Source organism: Xiphophorus maculatus, chromosome 14, assembly GCF_002775205.1.
Source record: "Xiphophorus maculatus strain JP 163 A chromosome 14, X_maculatus-5.0-male, whole genome shotgun sequence".
Taxonomy (NCBI): domain Eukaryota; kingdom Metazoa; phylum Chordata; class Actinopteri; order Cyprinodontiformes; family Poeciliidae; genus Xiphophorus; species Xiphophorus maculatus.
In genome coordinates, this window is record NC_036456.1 from 12,857,173 (window position 1) to 12,875,608 (window position 18,436).

The 18,436-nt window shown below is 43.6% G+C and overlaps 1 protein-coding gene across 1 annotated transcript; it reads left to right on the plus strand.

The window, feature by feature from the left end:
- polr2a (RNA polymerase II subunit A) lies at positions 1-14,966 on the plus strand. Its single transcript, XM_005804807.2, has 29 exons — positions 1-333; positions 1,007-1,139; positions 1,241-1,377; positions 2,351-2,524; positions 2,607-2,888; positions 2,975-3,136; positions 3,242-3,462; positions 3,551-3,683; positions 4,466-4,590; positions 4,987-5,197; positions 5,281-5,490; positions 5,578-5,746; positions 6,420-6,514; positions 6,647-6,850; positions 6,926-7,148; positions 7,737-7,920; positions 8,009-8,180; positions 8,677-8,782; positions 8,980-9,185; positions 9,273-9,536; positions 9,610-9,817; positions 9,916-10,016; positions 10,087-10,191; positions 10,281-10,463; positions 10,546-10,749; positions 10,840-11,026; positions 11,113-11,226; positions 11,305-11,454; positions 11,793-14,966. Exons 1-29 carry the CDS (start codon positions 247-249, stop codon positions 12,941-12,943), a joined length of 5,901 nt encoding a protein of 1,966 aa, XP_005804864.2. The 5' UTR covers positions 1-246; the 3' UTR covers positions 12,944-14,966.
- Positions 14,967-18,436: the final 3,470 nt, after the last annotated feature.

Below are 18,436 nucleotides of genomic sequence, written 5' to 3' on the forward strand. Positions count from 1 at the left end.
GCTTAGAGCGCTCAAGTTAGTAGATCGGAAAAGGGGAGGGAGCGGTAGTTGGTCTGTGTAGGCAGGAACTGAACGTAAATTACTCAGCTCCAAAGGCAGCCGACAACAAAGGCACCTGGAATATTGCCTTCGGAGACTTTCCGGTCACCGTTGGCGGCCTGGCCGGAGTCGAGGTGACAATTTACAGGCTGTTCCTGCTCACAAAGCGGCGTGCCGAGGAAGGACGCGTCTCTTTGAATAGACAGGATGCACGGACCGCCCTCCGGTGACAGCGCATGCCCATTGCGCACGATCAAGAGAGTTCAGTTCGGCGTCATCAGCCCAGATGAACTTGTAGGTTTTCTGTTTTGGGGTGGGATTTATTTTCCTATTAATGAACTATTTAATAGTTGACACATTAAATTATGCAGTTTTATCGGTTAACGAAGTAGTTAACACTTTCGTCAAAGACATGGTTCTGTTTGCAACTGGAAAGTCTTGCTGTTAGCCTAGCCTAGCTAACTGTGTAGGCTGGAGCTTGAGCTAACTAGCATGTTGCAGGAACTTAAAAAAAACTTAAAGCACAACACTTTGAAACGACCCATGAATTAAACCCCCTTTTAAAACGTTCGATGTTGTCTGTAGGGCCATCGTAAATAATTTTTGTGACTTGATATGTAGCGTTTAAATATTTTTTATACTACTTAGCCGTGTACTTTATGATCTGTTATGTGGTATTATAAATAAAAAAACCCTCATAAAACACAAATTTTATGTATTTTTCTGTTATTTTTATATGCTGTAGTGTGTTTTTATATGGAAGAAAGTTGTGTTCAATTATTGTTCTACTTTATATGCAGTGTTTACATTTTCCGTTTTGGAAATTAAATCTTCTGAAGAAGTTGTAGATCTTTTATAAAGTTACTTTTTTTTATAGTGGCAGATATTTTTAAATGCTTCTGTATTTTGGTATTTATGAAAACATGATTGCGGTTATTCTAGCTTTACCATGTGTTGACTTCTTCAGAAACGGATGTCGGTTACCGAAGGGGGTATCAAATACCCTGAAACAACGGAAGGAGGACGTCCTAAGCTTGGTGGCCTTATGGATCCAAGACAAGGAGTCATAGAACGCAGTGGGAGATGTCAGACATGTGCAGGTAAAGTGTTGACATGTCTGAATTTCATGCAACATAACCAGACATCTCTGTCCCGAACTGAGGTCGTGAACCTCTCACTTACAATACATTTGTTCTTTCAGGCAACATGACTGAATGTCCGGGCCACTTCGGACACATAGAGCTGGCGAAGCCGGTTTTCCACGTCGGCTTCATATCAAAAATAATGAAGATTCTTCGATGCGTCTGCTTCTTTTGCTCAAAACTGTTGGTGGATTCCGTAAGTACTTACATTTTATTACTGTAAATATTAATTATAAGCCAATATTTTGCATTTAAACTTAATGTGTAGTGGTTTAAATCTATCCAGTTAAGGAGCTTGTTAAATATGCTGGCAGCTTATAAGCAAAAGTAATGGCACCCTATATTTATGACTCTTTGTGTTGCAAATCTTGTCCGGTTCCGCAACACTTGATCCACTCTTCAACAAGTAAAGTGTCTTTGTTTACACTCAAGAATGAAGAAAGTAAATGACACCAAACGTGGTGTTCATCCGGACACCATTACATTAAACCAGTGAGGCAAAAGTTGCAAATACCCAGAAACACTCTGCCTCCACTAAGCTGCTCAAATGATTCCCCCCGCAAAACGTTTTGCTCTCATTACACTTTATCTTTTGTGAGACAGACATATTATTTAACCTAAAAAAGAAATCCTAATTCAAATGAGTTTATTTGTATAGATGCAATTCATAGTTTTAGCAATTAAATGGCAGAAAACTTAACACACTTGTATGACTAAGTTAATGTTTTTTATAAAGCAAAGCTCTTTAAAAAGCATAAGTTAGCAGGTGCTGAAATAATAGCAACAAAATATTTTTGTAAAATAATGTCTCGTATGAATTTAAAATTGACACTGCATTTTATGAGTAACACATGGTTTACAATAGTATCCTTATACCAATAATTTTTTTTGTTGCTCTATTATTTTAACACTTTTACAAAATAAATACGGCAAATAAATTTAGCATTTGTTTGTAAAAGAGTATCTGACTCACCACATGTGGGAATGGCAGGCTAATACTAACTATTTTGTTTTCATTTGAGTTTTCTAGCTCATAAAACTCATTAAAAATTCTCATAAATTTAGTGGGGGGGGTTTTTGATCACCCTATTGTAATCCTGATCTTCTACGTCCATGTTTTCTACATGACATTTTGTCGTATTAAGTTATGTTTTTGCTTTTCTTTCTAGAACAACCCAAAGATCAAAGAAATCCTTGGGAAATCCAAGGGCCAGCCAAGGAAGCGTCTAACCCACGTCTACGAGCTGTGCAAAGGCAAAAACATATGTGAGGGAGGGGAAGAGATGGACAACAAATTTGGAATGGAGCCACAGGAGACGGAGGAGGACATTACCAAGGAGAAGGTATTTACTATGAGTCTATATTTACCTTTTCCTGCTGTTCTCTGCCTGTTTCCCTGCCATTCACCTGTTGGATTCCTCTCAGGGTCACGGTGGCTGCGGGCGCTACCAGCCGCGCATCCGACGCTCGGGCTTGGAGCTGTACGCCGAGTGGAAGCACGTCAACGAGGATTCCCAGGAGAAGAAAATCCTGCTGAGTCCCGAACGCGTTCACGAGATCTTCAAGCGCATCTCAGACGAAGAAGACATCATCTTGGGCATGGATCCCAAGTTCGCCCGTCCAGAATGGATGATTGTGACCGTGCTGCCTGTGCCTCCGCTGGCCGTGAGGCCCGCCGTGGTCATGCAGGGCTCGGCTCGCAACCAGGTGAACTAAAATCATTCTTCTGTGTTTCTGCGATGACACACCTTGCTAAAATTGTCTAACAAATTTAAAAAATATTTGTCTCAAAGGACGATTTGACCCATAAGCTGGCGGACATTGTGAAGATCAACAACCAGCTGAGAAGAAACGAGCAAAGTGGTGCAGCTGCTCACGTCATCGCCGAGGATGTGAAGCTCCTTCAGTTTCACGTGGCCACGATGGTCGACAACGAATTACCAGGCCTGCCGAGGGTTTGTATACATACGAATTCAGCTGGATTTTAGCTGCTAGTATAAAGTCAACCATCATGTTTTCGCTGCTTTGCTAAACAAAAAAGACCTTTTCTGTTTTTTCAGGCAATGCAAAAATCTGGCCGCCCTCTCAAATCCATAAAGCAGCGTCTAAAGGGAAAAGAGGGGCGAGTGAGGGGTAACCTGATGGGCAAACGCGTGGACTTCTCGGCCCGAACCGTCATCACCCCTGACCCCAACTTGCAGATCGACCAAGTGGGCGTGCCACGATCCATCGCGGCCAACATGACCTTCCCCGAGATTGTCACACCCTTTAATATCGACAGGTACAGCCGAGAGGCTCCCGAGTTTGTCCTGCATCATTATAACTTTGCGGGTAACTCCAGCTAATTTCGCTCCGATTGCTTTTACTAGATTGCAAGAGTTGGTCCGGAGAGGCAACAGCCAGTACCCTGGGGCAAAGTACATTATCCGAGACAACGGAGACAGAATCGACCTGCGATTCCACCCTAAACCAAGTGACCTTCATCTGCAAATCGGCTACAAGGCAAGACCAACACAATGTTCATATATTTGTTCACATATAGAGATTCTCCATTGGGATTTTTCCCGTCTTTGATTTTGGGAAGCTTTTACCTGCTTCAATCAATTCTGATTTGTCTTAAAGAGCAATGTAGAGCTGGATGATAAATTCTTGGAAAATTGGGATTTTTGTTCTCCAACGCACTCCTTGTGTTTCCCTAGATCAATGTGACGTCAGCCCCCCCAAAGCCCACCATCTCGTCTGAGAAGCGTGTTTTGCAGACTTTTTATTTATTTGTTTTCACTTTGAACGCAGATGAACTCACAGAAAGGATTATTTAAACGGCGGCCACTTGATAAGATTATTTGTAATGTCTTTTTGAGCAAAAGAAAGTGAGAAAAAAACATCAATTCAAATCAGGTTTGGTTTTAAAAAGTCTGAGATCATATTTTTTCCAAGTCATATCACCCAGCCATATAGAGATGTGAAAAGACTTAAAAGTTTCTTTCAAACCGTGAATCTGTTGTAGGAACACCTTTTTGTGCTTCTGAAAATAGTTCCCTTTAAGTTTTCTATCCTCAGTAACCAGTGAGTCTTTTTTACAGTGCTGTAGTCACGCTCACTGATCAAAAAAGATTCGATTTTTTGGTTTCCAACTCGGACGATACCCAGTCGCAGCAGATCAATCTTAAAATCTGCTCACAATGGTCGCATTTCTCTGTGCACATCTGTTCATAAGCAACATGTGACTCATATCGATGCTAATAAATTACATTTCTAACTGTAATTTGTCTTTATCATTTTAGGTGGAAAGGCACATGTGCGACGGTGACATCATCATCTTCAACCGACAGCCCACACTACATAAAATGTCCATGATGGGGCACAGAGTTCGAATCCTGCCTTGGTCGACATTCCGACTCAACCTCAGGTATCGAGGAGGATAAAATCTGAACAGCTCTTACAGAGAGGAGCAAAATCCCAGTCAGGATTTCTGTTGTCCCTGATATTGTCAGGAGTCGCGTATGATTCTGCATTTGCACATAAACAAAGGAGTGAATCAAAAAAGTGTTTCTGTAAAACATTGCTGCAACAGATGATAGTCACATTTTGCAGGCGACTCCAACGTTGATCACTTAAAAGAAAATTGGGAGCAGATCAGGATATCAACTTTGAATTTCTGTAATTTCTTTACAAATATTTTTTATGATGACAGATATTTTTTGTTGTAGGAACTAATGATCAAAGTTTTTGGTTTCCCGTGGCGCAGCTTAGCGATTCCTGCATCGTCTTTGCCCTCGCTGATGTCTGTTCTTCACCACTGCAGTGTCACCACCCCTTATAATGCTGACTTCGACGGGGACGAGATGAACCTCCACCTCCCTCAGTCGCTGGAGACGAGGGCGGAGATTCAGGAGCTGGCCATGGTGCCGCGGATGATCGTCACGCCCCAGTCCAACCGGCCCGTCATGGGTATCGTGCAGGACACCCTCACCGCCGTTCGCAAGTTCACTAAAAGAGACGTGTTCTTGGAGAGGGTGCGTGGATTGCTGCTGGACCTCCGAACAGATGCATGGTTGAGATCGCTGGTGCTCATTGCAGGTTTTCCCTCCTCTCTCAGGGTGAGGTGATGAACCTCCTGATGTTCCTGTCCACCTGGGACGGGAAGATGCCTCAGCCGGCTATTCTCAAACCGCGTCCGCTGTGGACGGGGAAGCAGATCTTCAGCCTCATCATTCCAGGACACATCAACGTGATCCGCACCCACAGCACGCACCCCGACGATGAAGATAGCGGCCCGTTCAAACACATCTCCCCTGGTGACACCAAGGTACGGGGGGCAGACATGTTAATCTACCGATTTAAACAAAGGAACCAGCCTCAGACTGCTTGATTTAAAAGTGAATTTTCAAAACAGGTCATAGTGGAGAACGGGGAGTTGATCATGGGCATCCTGTGTAAGAAGTCTCTGGGAACCTCGGCTGGCTCCCTCGTCCACATCTCCTACCTGGAGATGGGCCACGACATCACCAGGCTCTTCTACTCCAACATTCAGACGGTGGTCAACAACTGGCTGCTCATCGAGGGTAAGACACGCATCCACAGTGAATGCTGCTGCGAGGTTCCTCCACTGCCTTGAAACTTATTACATTTAATTTAAGACTCCAGTTCAGGTTTAAAAAACATTTATATTTTTTTAACCCGTCTAATGTTGCTTCCAGTATCAGTCCATCCCTTCCTTTCATTCCTCCATCCATTTGTCGCTCAGACCGTTGCTTTCTGTCCATCAAATGTTTCATCGTCTGTCCTGTCCAGTTTTCCATCTATGCTTTAATCCTTACAGACCTTTGTCTGTCAATCCAATGTTTGTATGCGTATCTATACTTCAATCCATCCTCTTCGTCTGTCCAGCCATTTGTCCTTTTGTCCATCTGCCCATGAAAATATTTACTGGGAATTAAAAGAAAGAAATGCACCAAAGACGGGCAGAATTCTGCCAACTTTGTTTGGAAAGTTTTGAATCTTGACACTTTAAACTAAAATAGCTCCTGTTACTATTGATCATAAAATTAAAATCACATGTGATTTGATTAGCATTTCTTATTTAATGGAAACACCACGATTGTGAAATTGTGTTTTTTCAACATTTGCAGAGTATTGAAAAGGTTCTTTGCACATTTGTAATGGAAACGCAGCCAGTGTCTAATTTTGAGTTAAACGGGACTTTTCTTCATACCAATGTCTTTGTGACAACAACAGGTCATTCCATTGGTATTGGAGACTCCATTGCTGATGCTAAGACGTACCTCGACATCCAGAACACCATCAAGAAGGCCAAACAGGATGTGATAGAAGTGAGGGGAAACTCTTAGATATGTTTTCAACACACAGAATAACTATTTAACCATTTAGGAGGGTTTTTTTGTGCAAGAAACACTAGATATGTGGCATAGCAGAGTTTAATGTCCCTCCTTTTCATCTGCCAGGTTATTGAAAAAGCTCACAACAACGAGCTGGAACCGACACCCGGTAACACCTTGAGGCAAACCTTCGAGAACCAGGTGAACCGTATCCTGAACGACGCTCGTGACAAAACGGGATCCTCCGCTCAGAAGTCGCTGTCCGAGTACAACAACTTCAAGTCCATGGTGGTGGCAGGCTCCAAGGGCTCAAAGATCAACATCTCGCAGGTAACGCCTCGGCCCGACCGTCACCAGAGAACACTGTTACGGTTTGAGCCGAGCGTAATCCCGTTTCTCCTTCAGGTTATCGCCGTGGTGGGCCAGCAAAACGTGGAGGGTAAGCGAATCCCCTTCGGGTTCAAGCACCGCACACTGCCTCACTTCATCAAGGATGACTACGGTCCTGAGAGCCGAGGCTTCGTGGAGAACTCCTACCTGGCTGGGCTGACGCCGACCGAGTTCTTCTTCCACGCCATGGGAGGCAGAGAGGGTCTGATCGACACGGCTGTCAAGACCGCTGAGACGGGTGTGTGCGCACAGCAGCAGCGTGGCTAAAACATGAGGGCTGCAGCTGGCAATCATTTTACTGATCCATTATTCTGTCAATTACTCTGAGGATTGATTACTTTTATTTTTAAAAATTGCCACATTCTGCAGATTTTTCATTTTACTTCTTAAGTCTTTCTTTTTTATATCATTTAGAAAAAATTCAAATACTTTTTTAAATAAGAAAATAAACATTTTATTGCCTAAAACGCAACCAAAAAAATCATTCTTTAAGTGAACACTTAATCATTTGCAAGGATGCATTTGCAGCTAAAATAATGCTTACTGAAACTTTGCCAATTGAGGAGTTTTGTGAAGAGGTCCTTATCTTAAATGCAAATTTATTTATTTATTGTACAGTTTTGGCTTCGCTGCTGCTCTTAATATGTTTTTTCAGCAAATGAACGTTTTTTGAGTGTATACTCCAGTTAACGATCAATCGATTACAACACTTTTGACAATTAGTTCAATAGTCGATTCATCACAGTTAATCATTTCAGCCATTTAAAATGTAGCTGCAGATGTTTGGGTTTGTCAGCTAAAAGAGATCTTCTCGCTTTACTTCCAGGTTATATTCAGCGTCGTCTGATCAAATCCATGGAGTCTGTGATGGTGAAGTACGACGCCACGGTGCGAAACTCCATCAACCAGGTGGTTCAGCTGCGTTACGGCGAGGACGGCCTGGCGGGAGAGAACGTCGAGTTCCAAAACCTGGCGACGTTGAAGCCCTCCAACAAGGCGTTCGAAAAGAAGTACGCATGCAAAAATCCTGAACCAACTCGGGTCTCCTTTAATTGTTCCGAATTAGGAATTCACCCGCCCGCTTTTTAATCCCTCCAGGTTTCGGTTTGACTGCACCAACGAGCGCGCGTTGAGACGGGTGCTGCAGGAAGACGTGGTGAAAGACGTGCTGACTAATGCACACGTGCAGAGCGTCTTGGAGAAGGAGTTTGAGAAGATGAGGGAGGACAGGGAGATCCTGCGGGCGATTTTCCCCACTGGTGACAGTAAGGTGCGTGATCATATGGTCCACAAGAGGACAGCAAAACATTTTTTTTCCTTTTGTCTAAAAGGACTCTTAAAATCTGCTCTGACTTCCGATTAAATCAGCAACAGTTACAGCAGTACATACGATGAACAGTCAGCAAGCTACAGAAACATTCCTAAATGTAAAAACGTGTTCAGAAATGGTAATGACAAAGTTTTCAACCGGTCATTGCAGGTAAAAGCAGAAGCAGGAATCTTGAGCCTGGGGACTTCCCTTTAAATCAGTTTTATTTGCATGAATTTATTTAATGAGATCAGATTTAAATGGTTTTGCAGTCGGATCTAAGTAAATGTTGCTTGCTTTTAAATCCTGTTCTAAGACTTTAAATGTGTGTTCTTGACATTTTCAAGATTTGGAATAAACCTCAAAACTATGATGAATCTCTATCATCTTTAAAAGCTTCTAGACATGGTAGATGAGGTATAATTGTATGAACTGCAATATGTCTCTTTGCCTGTAGGTGGTGCTGCCGTGCAACCTGGCCAGAATGATCTGGAACGCTCAGAAGATTTTCCGAATCAACACTCGAACCCCAACAGACCTAAATCCCCTGCGAGTGGTTGAGGGTAAAGCTGAAAAATAAAAAAAAACCTAAATCTCTTTAAACTTGAGAATTGCTAAATCACGTAAAATAATTACAAGTTGACGTCAAATGTTGTGTAGAGCTGCTTAAAAAGAACACCCCAAGCCGTTATGTTAGCAGTTTTACAGCTAGTTTTTGTTCTGAAGTTCAACCCATATGTTTTTTTTTTATCCTCCTCAGGCGTTCACGAGCTGAGTAAGAAACTGGTTATTGTCAATGGCGACGATCCTCTGAGCAGGCAGGCCCAGGAGAACGCCACTCTGCTCTTCAACATCCACCTGCGGTCGACGCTCTGCTCCAAACGCATGACGGAGGAGTTCCGCCTGTCCACCGAGGCTTACGACTGGCTGCTGGGAGAGATAGAGACCAAGTTCAACCAATCCATTGTAAGTTCAGCAAATGTTGGAGCTGTTTGAGCTTTCATTTTAATCTGAAAGCCTGAAACGATTCTTCCTGTCCTCCTCCTCCTCCAGGCCCACCCTGGTGAAATGGTCGGCGCGCTAGCTGCCCAGTCGCTGGGAGAGCCGGCCACCCAGATGACCCTGAACACTTTCCACTACGCTGGAGTGTCGGCCAAAAATGTCACGCTTGGTGTGCCTCGTCTCAAAGAGTTGATCAACATCTCGAAGAGGCCCAAGACGCCGTCGCTGACCGTCTTCCTGCTGGGTCAGGCAGCACGTGACGCGGAGAGAGCTAAGGACATCCTGTGTCGACTGGAGCATACAACGCTCAGGAAGGTGAGATATCCTGAGCTTTTTAAAAATCTGATAGTGTTTAAAAACTGGGTTTAAACTGAGCGTTGTCTTCCAGGTGACTGCCAACACCGCCATCTACTATGACCCCAACCCTCAGAACACCGTGGTGGCCGAGGATCAGGAGTGGGTGAACGTCTACTACGAGATGCCGGACTTTGATGTGACTCGCATTTCCCCGTGGCTGCTGCGCATCGAGCTCGACCGCAAGCATATGACTGACCGCAAACTGACCATGGAGCAGATCGCAGAGAAGATCAATGCAGGTGGGTTGAGTAACACTTCATTCAACGTTTTATAAAGAAATTAAACCCACTCTTCCCCAACTTCCCCACTCAGTTACATTGCACTTTCCTTATCTTAGGTTTTGGTGACGACCTTAATTGCATCTTCAACGATGACAACGCTGAAAAACTGGTGCTGCGAATTCGAATCATGAACAGCGACGAGAACAAGTTTCAAGAGGTGAGCTTTGGTTAACAATGAAACTGAGAGAATCCAGTTCGGATTGTAAGAATCTGCTGTGCTTGACCAGGACGAGGAGGTTGTGGACAAAATGGACGACGATGTGTTTCTGAGGTGCATCGAGTCCAACATGCTGACGGACATGACTCTGCAGGGCATCGAGCAGATCAGCAAGGTGAATCCATCGGGGTTTCTTCTTTTTATTCCTTCAGTTTTGTTTCTTTAGTAAATCTCTACAAATATGTTTTTGCTCATCTCTTTCAGGTGTACATGCATCTGCCTCAGACCGACAACAAGAAGAAGATCATCATCACGGAGGATGGAGAGTTCAAGGCCCTGCAGGAGTGGATCCTTGAGACGGACGGAGTGAGCCTCATGAGGGTGCTCAGTGAGAAGGACGTGGATCCTGTCAGGACCACCTCCAACGACATCGTGGAGATCTTCACGGTACAAAGCCCTTGCCCTTCTTTCATCATGAGCTGAAGGTTTATTTCATTGGGATTGTCACTGAGAATTGTTTGTTGAAAAGGTTTTGGGTATCGAAGCTGTCCGAAAAGCTCTGGAGAGAGAGTTGTACCACGTCATCTCCTTTGATGGCTCCTACGTCAACTACCGCCACTTGGCTCTGCTTTGTGACACTATGACCTGCCGCGGTCACCTGATGGCCATCACGCGTCACGGCATCAACCGTCAAGACACCGGACCTCTCATGAAGTGTTCCTTTGAGGAGACGGTACAAGGATTTTTATTTAACTCAAAGGGATCAATCCTCACTTTATATTTTTGTAATTCTTAACAAATCTTGTTTCCTTTTCCGCTGCAGGTGGATGTGCTGATGGAGGCGTCCTCTCACGGAGAGTGCGACCCAATGAAGGGCGTGTCGGAGAACATCATGCTCGGCCAGCTCGCCCCAGCAGGGACCGGCTGCTTTGACCTGCTGCTAGATGCTGAGAAGTGCAAGTACGGCATGGAGATCCCGACCAACATCCCGGGCATCAGCGTGGCGGGGCGTAAGTGGAGGAATTGTTCTTGATTTGAGGTGTAGATGTTTTGGGATCTACACATATGTTGATATGTTCTACGTCTTTGTTTGCAGCCACTGGAATGTTCTTTGGCTCGGTGCCGAGCCCCATGAGCGGTATGTCTCCTGCCATGACACCCTGGAACACCGGAGCCACCCCAGCCTATGGAGCATGGTCCCCCAGTGTTGGTAGGTTCAAATACAGTCATTGCTTTGGCCCTCTCATCTTTTTCTATTCATTCACTTACTCTTTATTTGGTCACTTAGGAAGCGGCATGACCCCTGGAGCAGCAGGTTTCTCTCCCAGCGCAGCGTCAGACGCGAGCGGCTTCTCTCCAGGTTACTCCCCAGCCTGGTCTCCCACACCGGGGTCTCCAGGGTCTCCTGGACCAGTCAGTCCATACATCCCATCTCCAGGTTAGATCCATCAGAAAATGTGCTCTTATAATCTTTACCTATTGTTATTGCTTCAAAAATGTCCTTAGAAAAATAAGGGTTTCCTACCAACCCCAAACCTGACATCTAATATAACAGCCTCTCTACTCTTTCACCATCTGTTAAGGAAAGTGTTGCTATAGAGTTTGAAATCATAAAATGTATGGCAGCTTAAACTATCATAAGTTTATCACTATTGTGCAAACCGGAGTTCATTTCCTCAAACGAACCAGACATTCTAGGCAAACGAATTGGAGTTTGAATTATGCAGAGCTGTTGAGTGAACCCTAAATGATTGGTTTTTGAATTTTCTTCCTCAGGTGGAGCCATGTCACCAAACTACTCTCCCACCTCCCCCGCCTACGAGCCTCGTTCTCCAGGGGGCTACACCCCTCAGAGCCCAGGCTACTCCCCAACATCGCCTTCCTACTCCCCCACTTCTCCCTCTTACTCCCCCACCAGCCCCAACTACAGCCCCACGTCTCCATCGTACTCCCCCACTTCACCCAGTTACTCCCCGACGTCTCCCTCTTACTCCCCAACGTCTCCATCTTACTCCCCAACGTCTCCCTCCTACTCCCCCACTTCTCCCTCGTACTCTCCGACGTCTCCGTCATATTCTCCGACCTCTCCGAGCTACAGCCCAACATCGCCAAGCTACAGCCCGACGTCGCCCAGCTACTCCCCTACTTCACCCTCCTACTCGCCAACCTCACCCTCTTACTCTCCCACTTCTCCATCCTACTCCCCCACTTCCCCTTCCTACTCCCCTACGTCTCCTTCCTACTCTCCAACCAGTCCGAGCTACAGCCCCACATCGCCGAACTACACCCCAACATCCCCCAGTTACTCTCCTACCTCCCCTTCATACTCTCCCACATCGCCCTCTTACTCCCCAACCTCCCCCAACTACACACCAACCAGTCCAAACTACTCCCCAACTTCACCCTCTTATTCCCCTACATCTCCATCCTACTCCCCCTCCAGTCCACGCTACACCCCTCAGTCGCCCACTTACACACCCAGCTCGCCGTCGTACAGCCCCAGCTCTCCATCGTACTCCCCAACCTCACCCAAATACACCCCGACGTCCCCCTCATACAGCCCCAGCTCTCCAGAGTACACCCCCACCTCTCCAAAATACTCCCCAACGTCGCCGAAGTACTCGCCTACATCACCGAAGTACTCCCCCACCTCCCCTACCTACTCCCCAACAACTCCAAAATACAGCCCCACCTCCCCCACCTACTCCCCTACCTCCCCCACGTACACCCCTACCAGCCCCAAATACTCTCCCACCTCTCCCACTTACTCCCCAACTTCGCCCAAGTACTCGCCCACGTCTCCGACGTACTCGCCTACGAGCCCCAAAGGCTCCACCTACAGCCCCACCTCCCCCGGCTACAGCCCCACCTCCCCTACCTACAGCCCGGCCATCAGCCCTGATGACAGCGATGAGGAAAACAACTGAGCTGCGGAGGAGGCGGGGGGGAGGCTGAAGGACAGCAGCAGCTTTAATCGGCTTGAGAAGGTGGTGCTGTGGGACCCGTGACTCCACCGGGAAGTTGCTCCCCTCCCCCACAAGATGTTCAAAACTGTTTGTGAAAGACTTGCGCTGCTTTACCTGACGAGGGGTGAAAATGTTGCCTTTTGAAGTAGTTTCTTTACTCTTTAATTTCAAGATGGGGTGTGAAGAAAAACTGATAATCCCCCAGAGGGAATGAAAAAGGGGAGGAAGATGTGAACATTTAAGACCCTTTTAAACTTTGGTGTCCTGCATCCAGTCCCTCTCTCTCTCTCTCTTTCTCGCAGTCTATAAATGCTGGTTGTGTAGTCGATGGTGTACATGTTGCCAAAAGCCTGAGAAGTAAAGATTGTATTCACCATAACCATAAACCATAATGACATCACAAAAACTGTTTCTTGTTAAGCATTTAAAGAAAGTTTAGGCAGACACATTTGTATCATCTGCATAAATGCACACTTTAAAAAAGAAGAGAGAACAGGTTTGGAGAGAAAGGACTTTTATGTCCTTGCTCTAAACTTACATGAGCATATGAATCCATCGCCTCCATCTTCTTCATCCTTCACACCCCAAAAACCTGAAAGATGTCACAAAACTACCCACCAGCATCTTTTTGTCTACCATTTTAGAAACTTGTACGTCAAAAGCAGACAAAAAAATAAACACTTTTCCAGATGCTAATCTTCCCTAGAAACGGGGAATTTCAGATTTCACACAAGAAATTGTAAAAATGAATCTGATTTTTGATTTTGAATCTGTGACGAAATGGAGCTCAGAATAGGTGAGGGATAATAGTTTTGGTCTTGCTGCTTTTGTCCTTGTTTTCAGAAGTAGTGCACGTCTATACATTTTAAAAATCCCTCCTACATTTTGCAAATTTTTGTCCTATTTCTAATAGCTGAAGTGTACTTGCGTTCTACTCAGTTTATTTATGAAGTTAACTACTTTTCTGTATGAGTATGGATAGAGAAAATAAGAGTTTCATTTTTTTCTTGTTTGCTTTTGGTGACTTTCTAGTCCTGTTTGCAGGAAGTTCATCTGCTCTGGGTGAAGAGGCAGGGGACAGATCTTAATCGCCAGCTGACTTTCTCATTTTAAGTTTCTCGCTCCAGTTAAAGTAGCCTGGAAGTTTAAAGTCTTCAGAGGGAAACACTTTCTGTCCTTCTTTCTACAAAAGTCGGAGACGGTATATTCAAACCTTATTTTTAATAAGAAATGGTCCAAAGAAGCTGCACTCTTAGCCTTTGTTTTAAAAATGCCACTACAATAGTGTGAACTTCTTTTTTTTTTACATCTTTACACAGCTTGCTGGCTTGGTAAATTGGGAGGTTGCTGTTTGACCCTTCCTCGTTTGATTTTGAAATGACTGGTTTCCCTACCTCTTCATCCCGGAGTTTCTAAAATCAGTGTTTCCTTGTATTTTTTTTCCTCCATGCATTTTACCTGTGATGAGGGGAAATTATGGGGAGGAGGTGGGTTTAGCGTCGACTCCGACTGGGAGTCCCGCTGAGCTAAAATGCATATTTTAGGTTCGGGAAAACGTAATGCAATCTAATTTTGTGGAAAGAAAAAAACAAAACTGCTTCATATTTAGCCTCGGCTTGAATGAGCAGCGTTTTCTGGCCTTAGACACAAAGCGGGTCCGATGGACATTAATTCCACAAAGTGTTGCATTTTGTCCACTACGTTTGCATCCAACGCTGTTGTCTTAACTGTGCTGTTTCGTCAGTCCACAACAACAGGACTCCCCTGTTGAATGAATGAATGAGTGAATGAGTGAGTGTGTGTACGTTTGTGTGTCTGAAGGCGACGCAGGGTCTCAAGCTGAGGAAAGAATTCATCTGTCCAGTTTAAAGGAAGGTTTAACTTAAAGTTGCCACTGTATAAAAATCAAGTCATGATCTCATTCTCTGTATCTCTGTTCTGTTTGTTTTTTGACTTGAAAAAAATGAATAAAAGTTTTACTATATATCATTGTCTTTGTTGATTATTACTATTTTTTAAAAAAACGTATTTTTACGCAATGCCTGGTTTAGCAAGGTCGATTGCAGTTTTTAAGGGAAATAATGTGAAATGTTTATTAGAAATTGTTTTAAAATTAAAACCAAAGTTATCAGATAGGCAGATTTTGGTGCAACGATTTATTGAAGCTTTCTGATATTTTTGTAGAATGTCCTTTTTAAAAATATAAATATGACTATAACATACTGTATCTGCTCATACTGATTTGTAGGTCATGGCATGTTTCATGACTTTATTAATATAAAATACTATTTTTGTTCTTTAGTTTTTCTGAATTGGATTTGCTGTTATGTTTGTTATTAGAGTTATTAGAACAATTTTGGCCCAGCTTTAGTTTTATTTTCTTTATAGAGAAGAGACTTAGTAACCCCTACAAATAAGCCACACTGATTCCGCATTTCTCTACTTGTGCTGAAACATTTATCATGGAGCCAGCTGTAGCCTAATAGCTGCTGAAGCCTAATAGCTGACGTAGCCTAATAGCTGATGTGGCCTAATAGCTGACGTAGCCTAATAGCTGCTGAAGCCTAATAGCAGCTGTAGCCTAATAGCTGCTGTGGCCTAATAGCTGCTGTGGCCTAATAGCTGCTGTGGCCTAATAGCTGCTGTGGCCTAATAGCTGCTGTAGCCTAATAGCTGATGTAGCCTAATAGCTGATGTAGCCTAATAGCTGCTGTAGCCTAATAGCTGATGTAGCCTAATAGCTGATGTAGCCTAATAGCTGACGTAGCCTAATAGCTGCTGAAGCCTAATAGCTGCTGAAGCCTAATAGCTGCTGAAGCCTAATAGCAGCTGTAGCCTAATAGCTGCTGAAGCCTAATAGCTGCTGAAGCCTAATAGCAGCTGTAGCCTAATAGCAGCTGTAGCCTAATAGCTGCTGAAGCCTAATAGCAGCTGTAGCCTAATAGCTGCTGAAGCCTAATAGCTGCTGAAGCCTAATAGCAGCTGTAGCCTACTAGCTGCTGTAGCCTAATAGCTGATGAAGCCTAATAGCTATAATGGCGTCTCAGATCCGTTGATGTTTGGATTACTGTTAGCTGGCTTTGTTTCCGGATACGATTATTTCAACAATTTCCATGTTTTCTCAAGCCATACATACTCCTAGAGATCCCAGATGTTTCGTGTACCAATATCACAAATATATATTTACATTTTTTTTATAGTAATGAAATAAAAATGCAAGTTTCACGTCTTATTTTCCTATTAGCGATGCTGGTCTTGGTGAGTTAGCTAAATTAAGCTAATCTGATGTAGTACCATCGCGATAAGGACAAAAATGCGGTTATTTTTATATTTTTGGCAGATAAATATTTTCTAGCACTCGTGTGCTCATTGTTTAATTATCGCCGTCTATTAAAAATATAAAAAAATATCACTTTAGTTTTACTCGGGTAACAAAAATACATTGCACCTATCTACCTCAGGAGGGCGCTCTCACCTCACTGTGAGTTCACCTGCTCGCTGACATCAAAATTGATCTCAAAGGATTCATTCATTCATTCATTCATTCATTCATGGAGTCATTCCACAGCTTACTTTTTACAAGTAAACTGTGGAAACCGGGTGGCAAATTGAACCTCTTCAATAATTTACAGACTGTTCATAACAAGATTTGCTGTTTTTGCCACCTGTGTCACTGAACACCTTCAAATTGGATTTCTTTTTCTTCTGCTGAGCAAACAATTTTGCTCAACTGACCCTGTCTTCACCACAGAAAATACAGGGTTGAAAAAAGTTTTTATTAGTGGATTAGTGCAGAAGACTGCATGACTAAATGAGCATCAAAGCTCCTTAAACCATAAAAGGGGCCACCTTTCTAAATAGGATTCATATAAAACCAAATTATGCCTCTTGTGGGCAGCTATAGTTACCTTTGTAAGACAATTGCTAACATTTGAACTGGAACCTGACAGAATCTGAGAAGGGACCTAAGCATTAGGGTGATGACAAGGAGGCGTTCCGGCTTGGAGCTCATCACCACAGAATAATTGTCAAAAGCCGAGAGAGGAGACAAAAAGCTGATCAGCAGTTACAATAAGGATTTGACTGCTGTAATGCTAATAAATATGTTTCCATTGACTCTTGGGAAGGGCACAAGTAATTTCCTACATGCTGGGTTTTTTTTATTTGTTGCTGCAATTTTAAGCAAAATGATTGCATATAACATGTTTTTCTAATATCTTGCAGCCCAACTTTATCCACCAGTTGTGGTGAATGTTAACCCGAATACAACTAGAATCACTACAAAAAAATTCTACAATAATGACTATTAGACAAATAAGTCCAAAACAGAGATGTTTTGTCATAATACAAAGTTGTTTGGAGATCAACGTAGACCTCCTACTAACTGTTAAAGAGAAGATGACTTGGACTTGTTTTTGCATCGCCTTGCGCTCATTGAGTTCACCATAAACTCCTTTTGTAGGCCAAAGTATGGAGTGTCATTTGTCTGCCCAAAGTGGCATCATTGTTCATCAACAGAACAATGATCCCAAACTCAGCAACAAATGGCGAAGAAAAGATTCAAAATGTTGCCCAGTTAAAGTCCAGACCTGAGCCTGAGTGAAATGTTGTGGATCTTATGAGTGCAGAAGCACAAACCTGCATACCAACGTTGCACAGAACAATGTTTACTTACTTAGCATTATTTTATGAAGTGTTAGTAGTACATTTGAGGTTAGATTTGTTTGAAAACCTAGTAAAGTCCAGGTCCCATCTGTTACATAAACACAAGTTTATTTTTCCTGTAACCAGTTAAAGTATAACCCTAGGGACTCTCTCAGGCTGACTTTAAGGAAGTGTGATTCCCAGCAGCTTAACTGCGAAGGCTGCACCCTTCCACACACTGACTTCTCGCCGAAAGATTCACGGTTGTTAGAAAGGGATCATGAAGGGTGGAGCTGCTCCAACGGACCTCACCAGTAGAGAAGCAGGGTTAAAGATACAAACGGTTGACACCAGACATTTAAATAAAATGCGTAAAAACACAACAGACTTTTTCTCACCCTCTCACATTAACTCAGTCTAAGCTTTAACTTTTTTCTACAATATAATTTATATTTGCAGAATAATGAGAGATTTTGAGAATTTTTAGTTACTTTCTTTAATTTCTAAAGTTTACATGCAGTGGAGTTTATTGTGTCAAAGAGTAGGTGACTGACAGGCCACTCAGAGAAGAAGGAGCCATTACTCCGAAAGAGACATGGAAAGAACGATTATAGTTTGCTGATGCACTCAGAGACAAAGACCGTGTTTCTTTGGAGTTGAGGAAGCTGAATTTGAAATGATTGTTTTTCCCAGTGGAAAAGGCTGAATCACAGCTTTACGTGTGAGCTCACAGGTGAAGCTGTGCAGGGAATGTTGTAAAACCCTGGATGAATCTCTGCAGGCTGCAGTGTTGGGTGTGTCCTCAGTATG